A 19398-nucleotide genomic window follows, 5' to 3' on the forward strand; every position below is an offset into this window, starting at 1 on the left:
GCGGTGACAGGGCTGAACAGATGCAAAAACTCACAGAAACCGATATTCTCTTTAAAGCAGAAGCTCAGCATATTCTTCTCACTAAGTGAGTGGAGGGTTTTGTGTCACCACCCTACTGTTCTAAATCCCACTGAGATTTTCTGTCACCACCATTGTTGTCCTTATAACAGCACTTTCAAGACATGTTGCTGAATAGACAAAATCTCATGAGTCATGGGCATTCAGCTGATTTATCTAGCTGGAATGATAGGTAATAACATCAAAAGACAATACAGCCGACAGGTTAGCATGACACACCTTTAAAAGCTCAGTTCCGGACTCTGTATCCTCGTCTTCAAGAGTTTGAGGTATCTCTGATCCCTCCTCTGAGCCCTCTTTTGAAGAGTCCGAGATTTTAAATGAAAGTTTGGTCACTGAAAGAATTTTAAAATGACCGTGTTCAGGGAATTCAGTGAAGCTCTGCCTCTCAAAGCTCTGAGTTAGTCCTAATCTCATCTATATCATGGAGCTTTTGTTTAAGGATAATCTGACTGTGCTGAAAATGTAGTCTAAACATCAGGGGAAACCTGTCAATGAGCAATATGGGTATGTCCACACTGCATTTGGGAGTGAGCCTCCCAGACAAGGTCCACAGACTTGGCCTGGCGGAGTTCATGCAAGTACACTAAAAAGAATGGTGTATATGTTGCACCTTTGGCTTCCAAGCTTGGGGGAACGGTGGACAATGCGAGACCGAGTGCGACCCAGAGCTGCAGTATCCATATAGCAATGTTTAGCCTGCTAATGCAAGTCTCTGGATTCACTCCCAGGGGTAGTGGTAGACACACCTCCTGAATGAGAGAGTTTCCCTAGGGGAGTGATGAAAGCACCCCATTTCTTAGGATAGTTAAACTAGATGGATGTTCTGTAGGGAACAGTCCTGTACTGACCAGAAGATGGTGCACATGTGACCTCATAGCGGTCTCTTCCACCCCTGTTTGCTATGCTTCTAAATCAAACCCAATGACTAAAACAGTACCATGGTAACTGTACTTACTGGCACAAAACTTCATATACCGATTATATAATTCCCTGTATTTATCAAAACCTCTCTCTTGCAACCTAAGGACAACAAAATATATTTTAAAATCAGAAACATGTGACATTCGGTCATAATATATTATTACCTGCACATTTACATGTATCAGGGGTGGCCAAATGGTGGCTCAGGAACCACATGTGGCTCTTTTACCATTAACATGAGACTTGGCACCTCTCACATTTGCCACCAACCAGACTAGAGGGGAGGGGAGCTCAGGAGCTTTGCCTTACAACAGAATGGTAGGTTAGGGTCTTCTGCCCATTGGGGTCTCAGGGTTTCTGCAGGGTGCACCTGCTGGGACAAGAGGTTTCAACAGGAGTGGGACTGAAGCTCAGAGTCCCAGAAGGCATGCCCCAGCTCTCAAGGACGGTCAGTAATCTTGACCACCCTTGATATATATAAATAACTACTCCAGCTGAACATCCCAAGTAATATCACAGGGCAAACAAGTGTTGATGTCTTCTCCGTGAGGCAACATTGAGGGCTTGTCTATATTTACCGGAGGATCGACATTCTAGCGCCGTGGTCACCAACCAGTAGATCGCGATCTACCGGTAGATCTCAGGGGCGCTAAGAGTAGCTCTTGAGCCCTCTCTGAACTGCGCACCTGCGCAGTACATTTACATTAGATTTCCTCATGAAATGTAGGCGGAGCTTCAAGGAAGGGGCGGAGCAGTAGATCTTCGCCTGTTCTGAGACTTAAAAAGTGATCTTGGGTGTAAAAAGGTTGGAGACCACTGTTCTAGCGATTGATCTTCCATGGTTCAATTTAGTGGGTCTAGTAAAAACCCACTAAATCAAATGCTGAGGGTGCTCCTGTTGATTGTGGTTTCTCCCATCAACCTCCCCAGGACTGCCCCAGAAAATTGATGTAAGATACGTTGACTCCAACTATGCAATTGTCTTAGCTGGAATTCTGTATCTTACATTGATTTTTTTCTGCTAGTGTGGCCTGAGGTGGAGTTCACCTGGGCTCTGGGCTACTCTGACCTCTCCAAGAGCCACCACCTCTGGGTCCAAAAGAAGAGGCTTAATTGCTTGTCCATGTACATGCAGTAAAGTCTGGAAAAGAGAAGACTGAGAGAGGGCATGATAATAGCATTCAAGTGCCTAAAAGGGAGGGAGAAAAATTATTGTCTTTTACCTCTGAGGCTAGAATAAAAAGCAATGGGTTTAAATTTCAGCAAGGGAGGTTTAGATTGGATATTAACAAAAACTTCCTGTTAGGGTTGCTAAGCTATAGAATAAATTGGCTAGGGAGCTTGTGGAATCACTGGAGATTTTTAAGCGCAGGTTAGACAAACACCAGCCAGGGATGGTCTAGATGGTGCTTGGTCTTGCCATGAATTCAATACTTGATGACCTCTCAAAGTTCTACGATTTTATGAGCACTAAGTAAGTGAGGAGAACATAGAATTCTACTATAGGCTCCATCAGTTATGCTCCAATTGATCAAGAAACTCAGTAGAAAGGGATTCCAGATCCCAGCAAAGTGTTCTAGGTAAGTGAAGATAGTAAAGGAGTCCCCTGAAATTTTTGCCCAGATGGTGGGCAAAACCTGGCCACATCCAGTTATTTACACTGAATGGCTCCAGAATAGGCCCCAGTGCCTTATTTCTTGCAAGGAGGCCCTGCCCTTTGTGGGCCTTTTTAAGTCTCTCCTGATGGGTGGTCAGAAGGAAAGTTAAATGCGCCAACACACTCTACAGCACTCCCTTCTTAGCTAAGGTGACCCTATTTCCCTTGGCTGAAAACAGAACACCTAACAAAATTACTCTATTCAAGTGAGTTCAATCAGAACTATTCAGTACAAACATTCAAATTCACTTGAAGTTGACTGAGTCTCTGTTAAAAATGACAGAGTTGAGTCTTTTTATTTATCTTCTGATTGTAAAGGTTGTAGGGATTGCATGGGGGACAGGTGACACACACACACATGGGAGAAGCGACGTACTCTCCCGTACACCTCTCACATGGGAGACCAACTGACCAGACCCTCCCTGGCTGGCAATCTCCACCCTCCACGCCTGACTGGTTCCCCAGGACAGAACCACTTCTCCCGGTACTTGGTGCTGTGACTTCCCAAGGCAACACATGGGGGAACAGGCAGATTTCTGCCAGGGTTCACACCACAGTGTGGCTGACAGAAGCCATTTGGCACTGTGTGGGAGAAAAGGGACACGAGTTTCTTCCAGCCACGGAGGGTGTGGGTGAGAGAATGGAGGGATGACCTAGTCCATGTCTTTGCAGAGCTCATCGCCCCCCATACACACTCCCCTGTGGCTGGAAGCAGCTTGTCCCAACCAGAGTGGGTGGTGAAGGGTGCGTAGGGGACAAAGCAGCTCTGTGCTCGCTGGGGGCAGATGGAAAGGGTGCTAAGTCCCTGTTTGGGGGGCTGCTGTGAAGCCTGCAGGGTCGGAACATGAACAAGTTGGGACTCACTTTTCCCCATAAGAGGGGCTGCCCCATGCCAGTGCTGTGCAGGGCTCTGGCACATGCAGGGCTTGGCTCCTCCTGGCCAGTGTCCCGGGATGGAGGGTATTGGGCTTTCCCATGGCACCGGCCCAGCCAGAGACCTGGGGGAAGGAAGGAGCCTGCCAGCCAGGCTGTTGGTGAACTGAACACTCCAACCATGGGCTCTCTGCAAAGCACTGGAAGGCAACACATCCCACCAGAGAGGATACAGAGCAGCAGCAGGGCTGGGGGAACATGCCGGGGCATAACAGGGAGACGACAGCAAGAGGGGGAGCATGGAACGGGCTAACAGGTGGGTAACAGAGTGACAAGGAATTGGCCGTTGTCTGGCACCTGCTTGCACTCACAGCCACCACTACTACCGGCTGCAGTCAGTGCCAGCTGCAAATGCGATGGGAGCAGAGCCCTGCTGGCCGAGAGCTGATATGCAGCATAGACTGCGCTGATGGACTCGCTGAGGGGGTGGCTGGCCCTGCAAGCTGCAGCTTTGCCCAGCCTCCAGCTTTGCAAACCGCTACTGTCATTGGCCACTCGACCCCCTCACTCACCGCTGATGGGGGTGTGGCTGGTGAACAAGGATCTGGACACTGGCAGGACCCGCCACCACTGACTAGGAGGGAGACAGACAATCCAGGGCAATTTGCCCATTTTTCAGAAAATGTAGGGTAGGGAAGTGAAAGATTAACCAGTTAACCGTAAGCCTCATTCGCTTATTGGTTATAGTTAACCAGGGGAGAGGGTGCAGCCTCCCACTCCAGCCCCGTGGGGCCCACCACAGGCAGGAGGCATCCAGCCCAGCCCTCCTGCCTGCCCCCGTTAAATCGATTAACCTGTGAAACATAAAATGTAATCAGTTAACTAATTAAATGGACTTTTACATCCCTAAAGTAGAGGCACCTGCAGAAAGGCGTAATATGGGACTATCCCTTTACAAACAATGTCTGGTCATCGTATTCCTAGCACTTCTCACAGGGTTGGTGCAATAGAGTCCACACTGCAGGCAACGAAACAGCATTTACTGAGTGGGCTTTGAGAAGTCTCTCTGGGTATGTCTACACTAGCCCCCTAATTCGAACTAGGGAGGCTAATGTAGGCATTCGAAGTTGCAAATGAAGCCCAGGATTTAAACATCCCAGGCTTTATTTGCATCTTCCTGTCCGGCTGCCAATTTTAAATGCCACTAGTTTGGACTAACTGCCCGCGGCTACACGCGGCAGTTAAATGGTAATTTGAACTAAGTCCTGAGTTCGAATTACCTGTTACTCCTCCTGGAATGAGATATAACAGGTAATTCGAACTAAGGACTTAGTTCAAATTACTGTTTAACTGCTGCGTGTAGCCGTGGGCAGTTAGTCCAGACTAAGGGGATTTAAAAATGGTGGCCGGATGGGAGGATGCAAATAAAGCCTGGGATATTTAAATCCCGGGCTTCATTTGCAACTTCGAATGCCTACAATAGCCTCCTAGTTCAAACTAGAGGGCGAGTGTAGACATACCCTCTGAACGGGCTGTTGAGTCAGGCTTACTCTGTCTGCACCTGCCCCTCTCCTCCATCCCACACAGACACTTACTTTTGCTCAAGTTTCTTTCTGGTGTCACTCTCCATCACTGATTGCGACAGGTGAGGATGAGGAGCAATATCGATCTCATCAGAAAAGGCGCGTTCCATCAGGTCCCTCATCACACACTCAAAAACCTCCTTGTACGTTCTGCAGCACAAAAACTGGAAAATACACCATACGTGGGAACACAGTGGGACCAGCCTATAGGGAACCAGCAGAAAGTGGAACATTTCACATTCCTCCTGCTAGGCAAGCAGTCTGAGATTAGGCAATATCCTCTCAGGAGTGCTGCAGGATTTTCCCTCTTCACATGGGCTTTACTAATGTCAGTGAACCAGGTTCTCTGCTTAGCTCCATTCCAACAGCTGAGAATCTGACCCATTGACTGACCACCGGTTCCATTTTCAAGGATCCGCACTTCTGTCTCACAAGCTACTGCTCTTGCCCTCATTTCAAGCCAGTCTGTCTCCTTCCCACTGTGTCTGTGACCATCCACTCCTTCAGGAGTTTCTTCCCATTTCCACCTTAATACCCATGTCTCCTTGCCACCTTAATCCAATTTCCTTTCCATCCCAAATTGCTTGCCATCCAACTTCTCTCAGTCCTCTCAGTGTACTGCCCCTTTAGCCCTGCTTCTGCCTTCTTCCCCACCTCTGATGGCTGGTTGATGCTCTATTTTCCACATAACGGTTATCACTACAGCATTAAGAAGGAACTTTCTTCCTATGTCTCCTTCCCCTTTCCATAATATACCATCCTACATTTACAGAAACTCAGGCTCAGAGAAAAACCTGACTTGCTCATGGTCACACCACAAGTCCAAAGTAGAATCTGGAACAGATCACAGAAGTCCTAAATTGCAAACCTTGCACCTCGGTCACTGGATCAAACTGGTCCCCATTTTTTGTTGTGGATTTTCTCTCCAGTGGTATATTTCACAATGTTTTTTGTGTGACCTGGTCTTCTGTCCAACTGTTGACAGCAGCAGGAATGCTCAGGGATGCCAAATTTTGTTCCTTCCAGGGTATTATTTGACCAAAGTCTAATCCTGAATATATTGCAAAAGACTAAGCAGTTCCCTCGCTTCTAATCACGTATGTTTGGTGCTAGTTATGAAGCACTGCTAAAGCATGTTAACATATTGGTTTTCCGGCTGGAATTTTATCAGGGAAATGTAGCTTAATTGTTTAGACTACTCACTATTTCCAGTGGGTCTGTGTCCAGATCTTCTGCTGATGGAATGGGCTTTGAAGGGCTTTTGCAAAACTCACAGTAATCACCTTCTTCATCAATGTAATCTTCCTGAGAGGACACAGGAAAATGGTAAAGAGCGTTAACTTAACTAAAAAAAAAAAAAAAAAAGATTGTGCATAAAGCCTAGCTGTTCACAAAAGAAAAATCACATTTATCTGAAAAGAGTCCAATTTGCACAACTCCAGAATTACCACTGTCAGGAAATTGATATATATGAGAATATCCAGGAAGTTCTAGATTACATTTAGAATTTCCTGGATGTCCTCATGACATCACTTTACAAATCTGTTTTCTGTATTCACTGGTGATTTTTACTCCTTCATCAGAGCTGGATGAAAAGTATTAATTGTGTTTCATGGGAGATTTTGAAAAGAATTTTTTTTAAAAGCCCTTATTTTTAGGTTTTGATGGGGACAGAGGAAACGGATTGAAAAAAACCTGATGATTTTAAAGGAAATTTCTACAAAGAACAGATTAATAGATTCCCAGGCCAGAAGTAACTGGTGTGACCTCCTTTATGACACAGGCCAGAGAACTTTACCAACATAATTGCTAGAGCAGATCTTTTAGGAAAAAAAATCCAATTTTGATTTAAGAATTCAGTTATGGAGAATCCATGACAACCCTAATAGTCCCAATGGTTCCTCACCCTCACAGTTTAAAATGTACACTGTTTCCTGTCTGAATTTGTTTAGTTTCATCTTCCAGCCATTGGATCACATTATACCTTTCTCTGCTCACCTGAAGCGCCCCTTACTAAATGTGTTCCCAAATATTTTATAGATACTTTTGAACTATGACCAAGTCCCTTAACCTTCTATTTGTTAAACTAAATAGATTGAGCTCATTGTGTCTGTCACATCTGGCCTCCTGCTTAATTTAATCCAGCACATGGCATGGAGATTTACCTCAGGCCATAAGCCCTGAGTGTCCTTTGTGGGGCTAGAACTGTGAGCACTGTCTCGCCCCGCAGCAGAGTTGCCTTATTATCACCATAGGCTCAAGCATGTCAACAGACAATCAGGGAGGGAACAGGGAAGTTCCAAGATCCCATTCAACACCCTACCCCCACAGCTTGTAGGTGCTGGGAACTATGGCCAATGGGAGCTGCGGGCGCAGAGCAGCATGCAGGGTGTGTGCAGAGCTGCTGTGGTAGCTTCTGGGAGCGGTGCAAAATCAGGACAGGGGAGGAGCCTGCCTGAGCCCTGCTGTGTTGCTGACTGGGAGCTGCCTGAGGTAAGTGGCACCAGCCAGAGTCAGCACCCCTGACCCCCTTCATCCTTGGCCTCATCCTTGAGCCCCCTCCCATATTCCCCACCCATCCCCACCATGAAACCCTATCCAAAATCAGAAGGCCCTCCTGCACCCTAAATCCCTCCCAGAACCCACGCCTCCTTGTCACGTTCGGAACCTCCTCCCGCATCCTCCCACACTCTGCATCTCCATCTGCACCCCCCTTGCTCAGGGTCAGAACCCCCTTCCCCATCCTACTCCTCCCAGAACCTGCACCCCCATCCGCTGTCACGGTCATATGCCCACTCCTGCACTCCAGTCTCCTTAGCCCCACTCCAGAGTTCCCACCTCCACCCTGAATCCCTCATTTCTGGTCCCATCCTGGAGCGTATGGAAAGCCCTGCATCCCTGTGTTCCCCGTGGGGCTGTGTGCAGCCACAATGGATTTTTGTTGTGGGTCCGTGGCCCCAGACAGAAATTGTTTTCCCCAGCTCTTCTCAGAAACCTCTCCAAATTAGCAACATCTTTCTTGCATTGTGGACACCAGAACTGGACACGGTATTCCAGCAGTGTACACACACGTGCCAAATAGAGCGGTAAATTAACCTCTCGACTTCTACTTGAGATTCCTCTGCTCATACATCTGTAGTCAGGTGAGGTGACCTCCCACCAACCCAGAGAGGGAGGGACCACCCACTGAGCCCTGGTGGGCAGAGCCCAGTCAAGCTCACCCCTGTGGGTGTAACAGGAAGTAGCTAAGGTGGGACTTGGAGCTCAGTTGGGTTGCTCCCTCTGAAAGTGCCAGATGCCTCCTGCCTGTTCCCGAGCTGGGAGACTGCTGCAGGCCAGAACTGCCAGAGACACCTGATGACCAAGCCATGGAGGAGTGGCTGGGATTGTCTTGGGCCTTCTGTACTGATGACCCAGAGGACCCCCTATGGATCCAGGTACAGCGTGTGTGTGTGTGACCCAGACACAGCCAGCCTTCCTCCAGCTGCATTATCACTCATGACCTAGTCAGGGTGTTGCGCCCTGGGACAGCTCGCAGTAGAGTGGATGGGCCTGCATCTCTTGCCCCCACCCCATGCCACCTCTACTCTGGAGTGGCAGTCTCCTTTCTCTAGGCCAGGAACCCTTTATTTGTTGGCTGTCCGCCAGAGCTAGGATGCCTGACCCCCTTGCGGCGCAACCCTGAATACAAGCCCAAGCCTGAGACTCTTGTTGCCACATTCCTGACTAAGAGCCTGGGCTCCCTACCTGTGTTTGCTGCTTGACCCGAGCTAGAGGCTCCCGTTGTCCCCCTAATTCCCAATGGATGTAGTGAGGTGGGAAGGCCTCCCACTGACCTGAAGGGGGAAGGACCACTACCTCCAAACCACCAAAGCATCCAAAGGGGGAATTAGTCTTTTCGGCTTCACCATCCCCTAAGGAGCTCATGTTCAGTTGATTATCCACCAGGATGCCCAAATCTTTCAGAATCATTGTTGCTCAGGATCATGTCCCCATCCTATACTTATGGCCGATGTTCTTTGTTCCTAGAAATACTCATCTTTCAAGAAATGAGAACTGACAAGACAGATTGCACATGGCTCGGAAAGAGCTGTGATGATCTATCATACGAGTCTTGACGTTTAGATGAATATGTTAATGAAGTATTATTATTGTCATCAGCGTATTGCCTGTACAGTCCATCATGCTAATGTGTCTGCTCTGCAGGCAAACAAAATCAATGTACTAAAATCCTTTCCAAATATCCGTTGAAATAAGTTACTGTCAGGAACAGGAGACAGCTTTCAAATCTGATTTTCATATATACACAGCATAGATGGACATTCCCTTTTGGTCTGCGTGTGTCTCTGTTTAGCAGTAAGCTCACAGCCCTTTTTAACAGCCAAGTCATAGCTATAAGCCCCTAAAAGTAAGGGATGAAGAGGGAGTTGATATACAACACGCTGGCAGGAATCACTATCAATTCAGCAGGGGAGCCCAACTTTGTGCAATAGAAGGCTGTAATGGGAAGCTGACTGAAGAGTGAAGGCCACAGCAAACTACATAGCTGAGAGGCTACAGTTTAAGCATTGCATGCTGAGATCAGAACCTCCATATTAATGGTGCAGCTTCTTTGCACTGCATGGGTCTGATGTAGCTCCCGCCTTGGCCATCTCTGAACTAGAGTAATGTAAGCTTCCAGGCATATCTCCTTCCCTGCTCCCCAGTTGAAGGACTGGTGGAAACAGAAACAGAGAGAGGCTCAACTAGCTCTACTCCTTGTCTTTGGCTAATGACTAAGCGCATTACATGGCAGTTGAGGCAAATAAGATTGAGTCTGACAGGCCGAAGTACCAATGGGTCTGACATTAGTCTCCTCTTGAATTTGGTTTCACTTTGAGAAGCTGCAGAACTAGCAGGAAGAGAAGGAAAACCATTTGACACATCACACACCCACGTTTTCCATCAGGTCTTACCATGGCTCAAGAGCCATCTGCTGTCTGAAACAGCAGCACCTGCGCTTTTCTTGTCAAACGGCTCCTGTTGTTGTGATGGTCAAACATAAATCTCTCTTAAATGGAATAACATTTGCCTCTTCAGCAATTTTTGGTCTACTGTCAGAAAAGCGAAGCTAACTTCCTTCCCCCCAGACACTGCTCACAGTGTCAAAACATCCCAAGAGAGCACTTTTCCGGAAGCCAAATGTCATTTCTAAAAGGTATGTCACCACAGACCTGACAAATCTTTTATTACCTGACTGAAAACATAACCTCATGGTACTAGTGGGGTCAGAGAAAACAAGCCCTGCCTAAATCCTTTCTGTTACCCAAGAGTCCATATATTACATACACTTTTGGTGTAACTCTGTGGAGATTAATGGAGTTACACCAGTGATTAATTTGGCCCTCTGTTTCTATGTGTCAACCGCAAGGAGTTTTCCACAAACTTCCCTCTGATTTTCATGGAGGGGCTGCCTTCCTTTGTCCCTCTTTGTTCTGAGAGAATTTAGTACTTGTCAGAAGTGAAGTGATGCCCTCCAGAATCTCATTTATCCAGAAACACTCCAGGCATCTCCCAAAGCCCACCCACAAAAAATGTAAAAATACACGTCTCCACCTTAACCAGAAGGGACAGAACCTCCGTGAAGGAGAGGATCACTCAGTTTTAATGCTCATTCAGTTGTCTGTTTCCCTCGGTGCTGAGACGGATGAAAATGTTGCCTGCGAGAGGATTTTTTAATGTGAACATGTACCCAGCACAGACTGGGCTCAGATCCACCCACTCACTTCAGACAGGCCACCAAGCAGCATCAGGGAAAATGCTGTCACTACTGCAACCTCAGCTGATGTAAATTAGCAGAGTTCCGCCAAGTGAAAAAAACACGTCAATTTACACCCGTTGGATCTGAGTCTGTACTAGCACAGGCTGGGTGTAGAATAATGACCTATAGGTGAAAGGCCACTGTCTAGTTACCACTCTCTTGAGCCATGCAGTTTCCTCTTTATGAATGACTGTTGTAATTTATTTTAATCTTTCTGTAGGCTTTACCTCATCCAGGAACAGGGTGGTTATTTTCAGGTTATCAGTAATCTCTTCTGAATCTGGTGTGGAGAAAGTAAATAAGGAATTGTTACTCCTCATAACAAAAGAACTGGGGATCACCAAATGAAATTAATAAGCAGCTGGTTTAAAACAAACAAAAGGAAGTTTTTTTTCCACACAGCTCACAGTCAACCTGTGGAACTCCCTGCCAGAGGATGCTGTGAAGTCCAAGACTACAACAGGGTTCAAAAATAACTAGATAAGGTTATCATAGAATCATAGGACTGGAAGGGACCTCGAGAGGTCATCGAGTCCAGCCCCCCACCCTCAAGGCAGGACCAAGCTCTGTCTACACCATCCCTGACAGATGTCTATCTAACCTGTTCTTAAATATCTCCAGAGAGGGAGATTCCACCACCTCCCTTGGCAATTTATTCCAATATTTGACCACCCTGACAGTTAGGAATTTTTTCCTAATGTCCAATCTAAACCTCCCTTGCTGCACTTTAAGCCCATTACTCCTTGTCCTGTCCTCAGAAACCAAGAGGAACAAATTTTCTCCTTCCTCCTTGTGACACCCTTTTAGATATTTGAAAACCGCTATCATGTCCCCCCTTAATCTTCTTTTTTCCAAACTAAACAAGCCCAGTTCATGAAGCCTGGCTTCATAGGTCATGTTCTCTAGACCTTTAATCATTCTTGTAGCTCTTCTCTGTACCCTTTCCAATTTCTCCACATCTTTCTTGAAATGTGGCGTCCAGAACTGGACACAGTACTCCAGCTGAGGCCTAACTAGTGCAGAGTAGAGCGGCAGAATGACTTCACGAGTTTTGCTTACAACACACCTGTTGATACAACCTAGAATCATATTTGCTTTTTTTGCAACAGCATCACACTGTCGACTCATATTCAACTTGTGGTCCACTATGACCCCTAGATCCCTTTCCGCCATGCTCCTTCCTAGACTGTCGCTTCCCATCTTGTATGTATGGAACTGATTGTTCCTTCCTAAGTGGAGCACTTTGCATTTCTCTTTATTATACTTCATCCTGTTTACCTCTGACCATTTCTCTAACTTGCTGAGGTCATTTTGAATTATGTCCCTATCCTCCAAAGAAGTTGCAACCCCACCCAGTTTGGTATCATCTGCAAACTTAATAAGCGTACTCTCTATCCCAATATCTACATCATTGATGAAGATATTGAACAGTACGGGTCCCAAAACAGACCCTTGCGGAACTCCACTTGTTATCCCTTTCCAGCAGGATTTAGCACCATTAACAACTCTCTGACTATGGTTATCCAGCCAATTATGCACCCACCTTATCGTGGCTCTATCTAAGTTATATTTGCCTAGTTTATCAATAAGAATATCATGCGAGACCGTATCAAGTGCCTTACTAAAGTCTAGGTATATGACATCCACCGCTTCTCCCTTATCCACAAGGCTCGTTATCCTATCAAAGAAAGCTATCAGATTAGTTTGGCATGACTTGTTCTTCACAAACCCATGCTGGCTATTCCCTATCACTTTATTACCTTCCAAGTGTTTGCATATGATTTCCTTAAATTACCTGCTCCATTATCTTCCCTGGGACAGACGTTAAACTGACCGGTCTGTAGTTTCCTGGGTTGTTCTTATTCCCCTTTTTATAGATGGGCACAATATTTGCCCTTTTCCAGTCTTCTGGAATCTCCCCTGTCTGCCATGATTTTTCAAAGATCATAGCTAAAGGCTCAGATACCTCCTCTATCAACTCCTTGAGTATCCTGGGATGCATTTCATCAGGACCTGGTGACTTGCTGACATCTAACTTTCCTAAGTGATTTTTAACTTGTTCTTTGTGTATCCTATCTTCTAAACTTACCCTCTCTCTGCTTGTATTCACTACGTTAGGCACACCTCCAGACTTCTCAGTGAAGACCGAAACAAAGAAGTCATTGAGCATCTCTGCCATTTCCAAGTTTCCTGTTACTGCTTCTCCCTCCTCACTGAGCAGTGGGCTTACCCTGTCCTTGGTCTTCCTCTTGCTTCTAATGTATTTATAAAAGGTCTTCTTGTTTCCCTTTATGCCTGTAGCTAGTTTGATCTCATTTTGTGCCTTTGCCTTTCTAATCTTGCCCCTGCATTCCCGTGTTGCTTGCCTATATTCATCCTTTGTTATTTGTCCTAGTTTCCATTTTTTATAGGACTTCTTTTTTATTTTGAGATCATGCAAGATCTCCTTGTTAAGCCAAGCTGGTCTTTTGCCGTATTTTCTATCTTTCCTACACAGCGGAATTGTTTGCTTTTGGGCCCTTAACAACGTCCCTTTGAAATACTTCCAACTCTCCTCAGTTGTTTTTCCCTTCAGTCTTGCTTCCCATGGGACCTTACCTACAAGTTCTCTGAGCTTATCAAAATCTGCCTTCCTGAAATCCATTACCTCAATTGTGCTGGTCTCCCTTCTACCTTTCCTTAAGATCATGAACTCTATTATTTCATGATCACTGTCCCCCATACTGTCTTCCACTTTCAAGTTCTCAACTTGAGATTATGTGGGATAGGTTCATCAATGGCTTTTAGCTAGGATGGATAGGGATGCTGTCCCTAAGCTCTGTTTGTCAGAAGCTGGGAATGGATGACAGGAGAGGGATCACTTGATGATTACCTGTTCTCTTCGTTCCCTCTGGGGCACCTGGCATTGACCATTGTTAGAAGGCAGGATACTAAGCTAGATGGATCTTTGGTCTGACCAAGAATGGCTGTTCTTACTATCTTAATAGGATCCCAGGGCTTTTTGTACAAACAAAACAAAGTTGTGAATTAGCCTTCACTCAATGTGTAGAAATGTTTTGACATTTGCATTTTCAATTCACCCTTAGAGGCTCTGGAGTCAAAAATTTCAAACCTGACTGCTTACAGTTTAGGCTCCCACATCTATTCTTAGGCAGCTCAATAGAAGCCGCCTACATTTCAATTGTGCTGAGGGGCGTCTGTTGGTTTCTATAGGATCTGTGGGTGCTCCAAGCTTCAGTCCATTTAAATCCACGTGGAGCCATCTACAAGTGAATGTATAGGGTTTCAGATATGATGACATGTTAACAGGGCCTGATGTGCAAAATCTGCAGAACACCTGCACCTCCTTTGAAAACCTGGCCCTGCCTTAGCAAAGCCACTTGTCACATGGATTTAGACACCTACTTTTAGGAACCCAGGTGTAGACATTCTGGAGTTGACAAGTAACATATAAAGAACCTTTGCAAAGAGGATGTAATAAATTTGTCTGTGCACATTTTAGCGATGTTAAAATGTGTTTAGTTTGTTAAATGTGCACCTGCTGAAATGTTCATGGGGTACATGTTTACACGGAGAAGGAGGGAGGCAGCAGCACAGGGGGAACAGACAGCTCTCTGGGACCTTATGCTCACAGGTAGCCTGCTGAAAAGGCAGCTCCCTGCGAATACTAGCTCCCATCTATGCCTCCCCCTGTTGCGCTGTTGCCTCTGGAGGGGAGAGGCTGCATTTAACCATTTACACTATCACATCCCTACTGTGCATAGAATAGAAGAAGTATTATAAAAGTGTTCCATAGTAATAAACTGTAGACTAGGTTGAAATAATTGGTAAAAATTAGCTACACAGTGTAATACAAATATCTTATTATGGCAGCCCAAACAACAGCATGATGATACACAGAAAAATTAAAAAACCTGGTGTCAAGAACAAAAATAAGTTAGCAGTAACTTTCCCCAGATTAAGAAATAGCTATGATAGCATCCAAATGCCACTTTCTAGTGCCTCTCTGCCAGCTTTTCATAACCTGGAGAGAGGATGGATATTTCATATACATTCTCAGCTGGTTTCAAGACAGATAATTTCCATATTAAGGCAGCATCTATCAGCACCGTCAGCTTTAATGCAACATCCTGGATCAAGAAAATATGGCTTCTCAGATCCAGATGGAGTGTTCCACTGCAGTGAATCCATAGGTAGAAATAGCAGACGCAGTGATACAGAAACGTTGCCACCCACAGACACAGAGGAAGCTGGGACTAGACCTCTTGCTTTCCTTTAACTCCCCGCCACCCCCACCCAAGATCTCTACCAAAGGAGCTAAAGGAAAACCCTGGGAGCTGCTATGGGCAGAATAGCCTCGTGAAGCCAATTTGGGAGGCCTCACCTCACACTAGTCCAGCCACAGCAAGAAAAGCAAATATGATAGGCGACCAGATTGGCTTACTGGAGACATCCATGGTGATCTTAAACACAAAAAGGAAGCTTACAAGAAGTGGAAACTTGGACAGATGACTAGGGAGGAGTATAAATCTATTGCTCGAGAATGCAGGGGAGTTATTAGGAAGGCGAAAGCTCAATTGGAATTGCAGCTGGCAAGGGATATGAAGGGTAACAAGAAAGATTTCTACGGACATGTTAGCAATAAGAGGGTGATCAGAGAGGGTGTGGGGCCCTTACTGGATGAGGGAGGTAACCTAGTGACAGGTGATGTGGGAAAAGCTGAAGTACTCACTGCTTTCTTTGCCTCTGTCTTCACAGACAAGGTCAGCTCCTAGACAAATGCACTAGGCAATACAGTATGGGAAGGAGGTGGACAGCCCTCGGTAGGGAAAGAACAAGTTAGGAACTATTTAGAAAAGCTAAACGTACACAAATCCATGGGCCCGGATTTAATGCATTCAAGGGTACTGAGGGAGTTGGCAAATGTCATTGCAGAGCCTTTGGCCATTATCTTTGAAAACTCGTGGAGATCGGGAGAGATCCCTGATGATTGGAAAAAGGTAAATGTAGTGACCATCTTTAAAAAAGGGAAGGACAAGCCACGGAACTACAGACCAGTCAGCCTTACCTCAATCCCAGAAAAATCATGGAGGGGATCCTGAAGGAATCCATTTTGAAGCTCTTGGAAGAGGGGAAAGTGATCAGGAATAGTCAACATGGATTCACGAAGGGCAAGTCACACCTGACTAATCCGATTAGCTTCTATGATGAGGTAACTGGCTTTGTGGATATGGGAAAGTCAGTGGATGTGATATACCTTAACTTTAGCAAAGCTTTTGATATGGTCTCCCACAATATTCTTGCCAGCAAGTTAAGGGAGTGTGGATTGGATAAATGGACTGTAAGGTGGATAGAAAGCTGGCTAGACTGTCAGGCCCAATGGGTAGTGATCAATGGCTCGATGTCAGGTTGGCAGTCAGTTTCTAGCAGAGTGCCCCAAGGATCTGTTCTTGGACCGGTTTTGTTCAATATCTTTATTAATGACCTGGATGAGGGGATGGATTGCACCCTCAGCAAGTTTGCTGATGACACTAAGCTAGGGGGAGAGGTAGATATGCTGGAGGGCAGGGATAGGGTCCAGAGTGACCTAGACAGATTAGAGGATTGGGCCAAAAGAAATCTGATGAGGTTCAACAAGGACAAGTGTTAAGTCCTGCACTTGGGATGGAATAATCCCAAGCATCGTAACAGGCTGGGGACTGAATGGCTAAGTAGCAATTCTGCAGAAAAGGACCTGGGGATTACAGTGGATGAGAAGCTGGATATGAGTCAACAGTGTGCCCTTGTAGCCAAGAAGGTTAATGGCATATTAGGGTGCATTAGGAGGACCATTGCCAGCAGATCCAGAGGAGCGATTATTCCCCTTTATTTGGCTCTGGCGAGGCCACATCTGGAATATTGTGTCCATTTCTGGGCCCCCCACTATAGAAAGGATGTGGATGCACTGGAGAGGGTCCAGTGGAAGGCGACCAAAATGATTAAGGGGCTGGAGCACATGACCTATGAGGAGAGACTGAGGGATTTGGGTTTGTTTAGTCTGCAGAAGAGAAGAATGAAGGGGGATTTGATAGCAGCCTCAACTTCCTGAAGGGAGGTTCCAAAGAGGATGGAGAAAGGCTGTTCTCAGTGGTGACAGATGGCAGAACAAGGAGCAGTGGTCTCAAGTTACAGTGGGGGAGGTTGGATATTAGGAAAAACTATTTCACTAGGAGGGTGGTGGAGCACTGCAATGGGTTACCTAGGGAAGTGGTGGAATCTCCATCCCTAGAGCTGTTTAAGTCTCGGCTTGACAAAGCCCTGGCTGGGTTGATTTAGTTGGGATTGGTCCTGCCTTGGGCATGGGGCTGGACTTGATGACCTCCGGAGGTCTCTTCCAGCTCTAGGATTCTATGATTCAAGAACAGCACCGCTTCCTCACAGTACACTACTTAACACTGGGTTCTGTAATCTGTCCAGGCCACACTTTGTATGGAAGATGAAGAGGGCAGCAGTGTGGTGTGCTATAGTAATTAACGGGAGCCCCTGAGCAGACTTTGGCTCCTCTGAATGAAGTATCCAACTCCTGCATGTTCTGTATGCTCCCTGTAGCTTCAGCAAACGATGCATTAAAAGTATCCAAACAAACCCAGTGGATCAGAGAAAAGCCATAAAAACCAAACCACCCTCGCAGACACAGTGGCCTCGCTGTATTAGTGGAAAAACAACTCTGAAACAGACCCATTGGTAATCCAGGAGTTTACACTTTACATTCCAGTATTCCCTGTAAGCTGTGTACTTGTGCAGCTACTCAGAAGAGATTTAGATTCCGCCCAGATGATTAGTAGTGTACCCACAGCTAGGTTTTGGTTTTACTGGTGGTGCACATTAGTGAACATACAATTTATTCCACACGTGGAGGGAAAAGATTAGAGGGAATGTTGCATTACACTACATGCAGGTCTTTAACAGGTATCTCCTTTTTGTGAGTAGATGCGTGCCCTGGGAGTGCCTGTATTTCCAACCGAGCATGTTTTTTAGAAATCAAGTTACATTCCCTCATTCCTGCTTGTATCATCCTGTTTGCCATCTCGGCAAAGTAGCATCCAGACAGAACGCATTCCTGATCAGCTTCGTATTCATGGTTACATGAATGATGGCAGAGGAGGTGGAAAGAACATAAATCAGACTGGCTTCACTAGGCTATTTGAAGCTGTATTACTCATTGCAGCTTTCCCCCTAGCAAATTAACACAAACACGCATGCAGAGGCTCTCCCCAGACAACACGCAAGTGCTTCTGTGAGACAAAGCTTCACCTTCTTCTCATGCGCCTATTTGCCTGTGTGCTTTTGTAGAATTGGTTTAAAACTGTACGTCTTGGCTGCGTCTGAATGGTACAAACTAGCATTGCAACTTCAGCCCTCATTTTGTTCATGGTATAAGAAATGAGCATCAGGGATCCAGATATTACAAATAGTCACACTCCTGGGGAAATTACCAGGCCCACGTATCTCTGTTCCGCAGATCATGATAATCACATTGGGGTTGGTTAGCCATCAGGAAAGCTTGTTAATCCAGCTAGGCTTGTCACGTCCTTGCCATTCAAAATGCTTACCAGGCTTGCCTAGTTTATAAGACTCTCTGGATTTCACGAGTTTCCTCATTTGGCATTTTGTGCCAACGTTTATAACACAGACACGATGTTTATCTCCTCAAATGGATCATTTTAAATCTACCAAAAGTAATAATTTAACCAATATGGGACGCAATTCTGTACATATTTCTCCAGTGCCATTCTGAACTGACTTCACTGGACCTACGGCTGATTTACACTGATGCAAGAGAACCCAGGTCCTCTTTAAGGCTGACGGGTCCCCCAAAGAAAGGATCTCTGCAGGGCATAATACATACACAGAAAACAGCAATAGATCTTCCTTTCCTTCACCTATTAGTAGTAGTTGTAATTATTTCTGTTATGGAAGCGTCCAAAGGCTCCAATCAAGATCAGGTCTCCCTTGTGCTATATAATCCCAGAGGAAGACAAGGGTCTCTCCTGAAGAGTTTACAATCCAAAAATACAAGACAGAGAAACAATACACAAAGTTCAAACAATGTGTCTGAGATGATGTTCTGTGACACTGGGTACATGCCTTGTTAGTGACAGCCCTTCCCCTCTCTCTTTCTAGGTGCTTAGCCAGTCTGCTATCTCAAAGTGTCCCCTTCCGTACAATTCAGAGGGCGGGAGGGTGGGGGTGAAAAAGAAGAAAGAAAGGGATGTCAATGATTAAAGCAATGTAAGCCCCTGCAAGTCAAACAGTCCCCCCCCCCCCACCTTGATTCTTGGCTCTTGAGAGCAGGGACCAGTTGTTTTGTTCTGTGTTTGTACAGAGCCTAACACATCGAGGTCTTGGTTCACAATGAAGGCTTCTAAGCATTATTGTCAAACTAATAATCCATAATAATGATGAATCTTGATCTTGGGGGTTCTTCCCCAGCCCACCAGGGC

At 45.9% G+C, this 19398-nt stretch overlaps 1 protein-coding gene across 12 annotated transcripts in view; it reads right to left on the reverse strand.

The window, feature by feature from the left end:
* ERICH6B (glutamate rich 6B) overlaps positions 1-19398 on the reverse strand; it is a 67916-nt gene that overhangs the window by 14327 nt on the left and 34191 nt on the right. For all 12 annotated transcript variants that reach the window (XM_089775473.1, XM_089775472.1, XM_025182084.3 and 9 more), the window contains 5 exons: positions 11143-11195; positions 6319-6420; positions 5128-5279; positions 1037-1101; positions 298-413 (listed from right to left, as the gene is read on the reverse strand). In XM_089775473.1, the coding sequence (XP_089631599.1) occupies positions 298-413; positions 1037-1101; positions 5128-5279; positions 6319-6420; positions 11143-11195 (488 nt within the window). The remainder of the gene's footprint in view (positions 1-297; positions 414-1036; positions 1102-5127; positions 5280-6318; positions 6421-11142; positions 11196-19398) is intronic.

Source organism: Pelodiscus sinensis, chromosome 1, assembly GCF_052426305.1.
Source record: "Pelodiscus sinensis isolate ZL-2025 chromosome 1, ASM5242630v1, whole genome shotgun sequence".
NCBI lineage: Eukaryota > Metazoa > Chordata > Testudines > Trionychidae > Pelodiscus > Pelodiscus sinensis.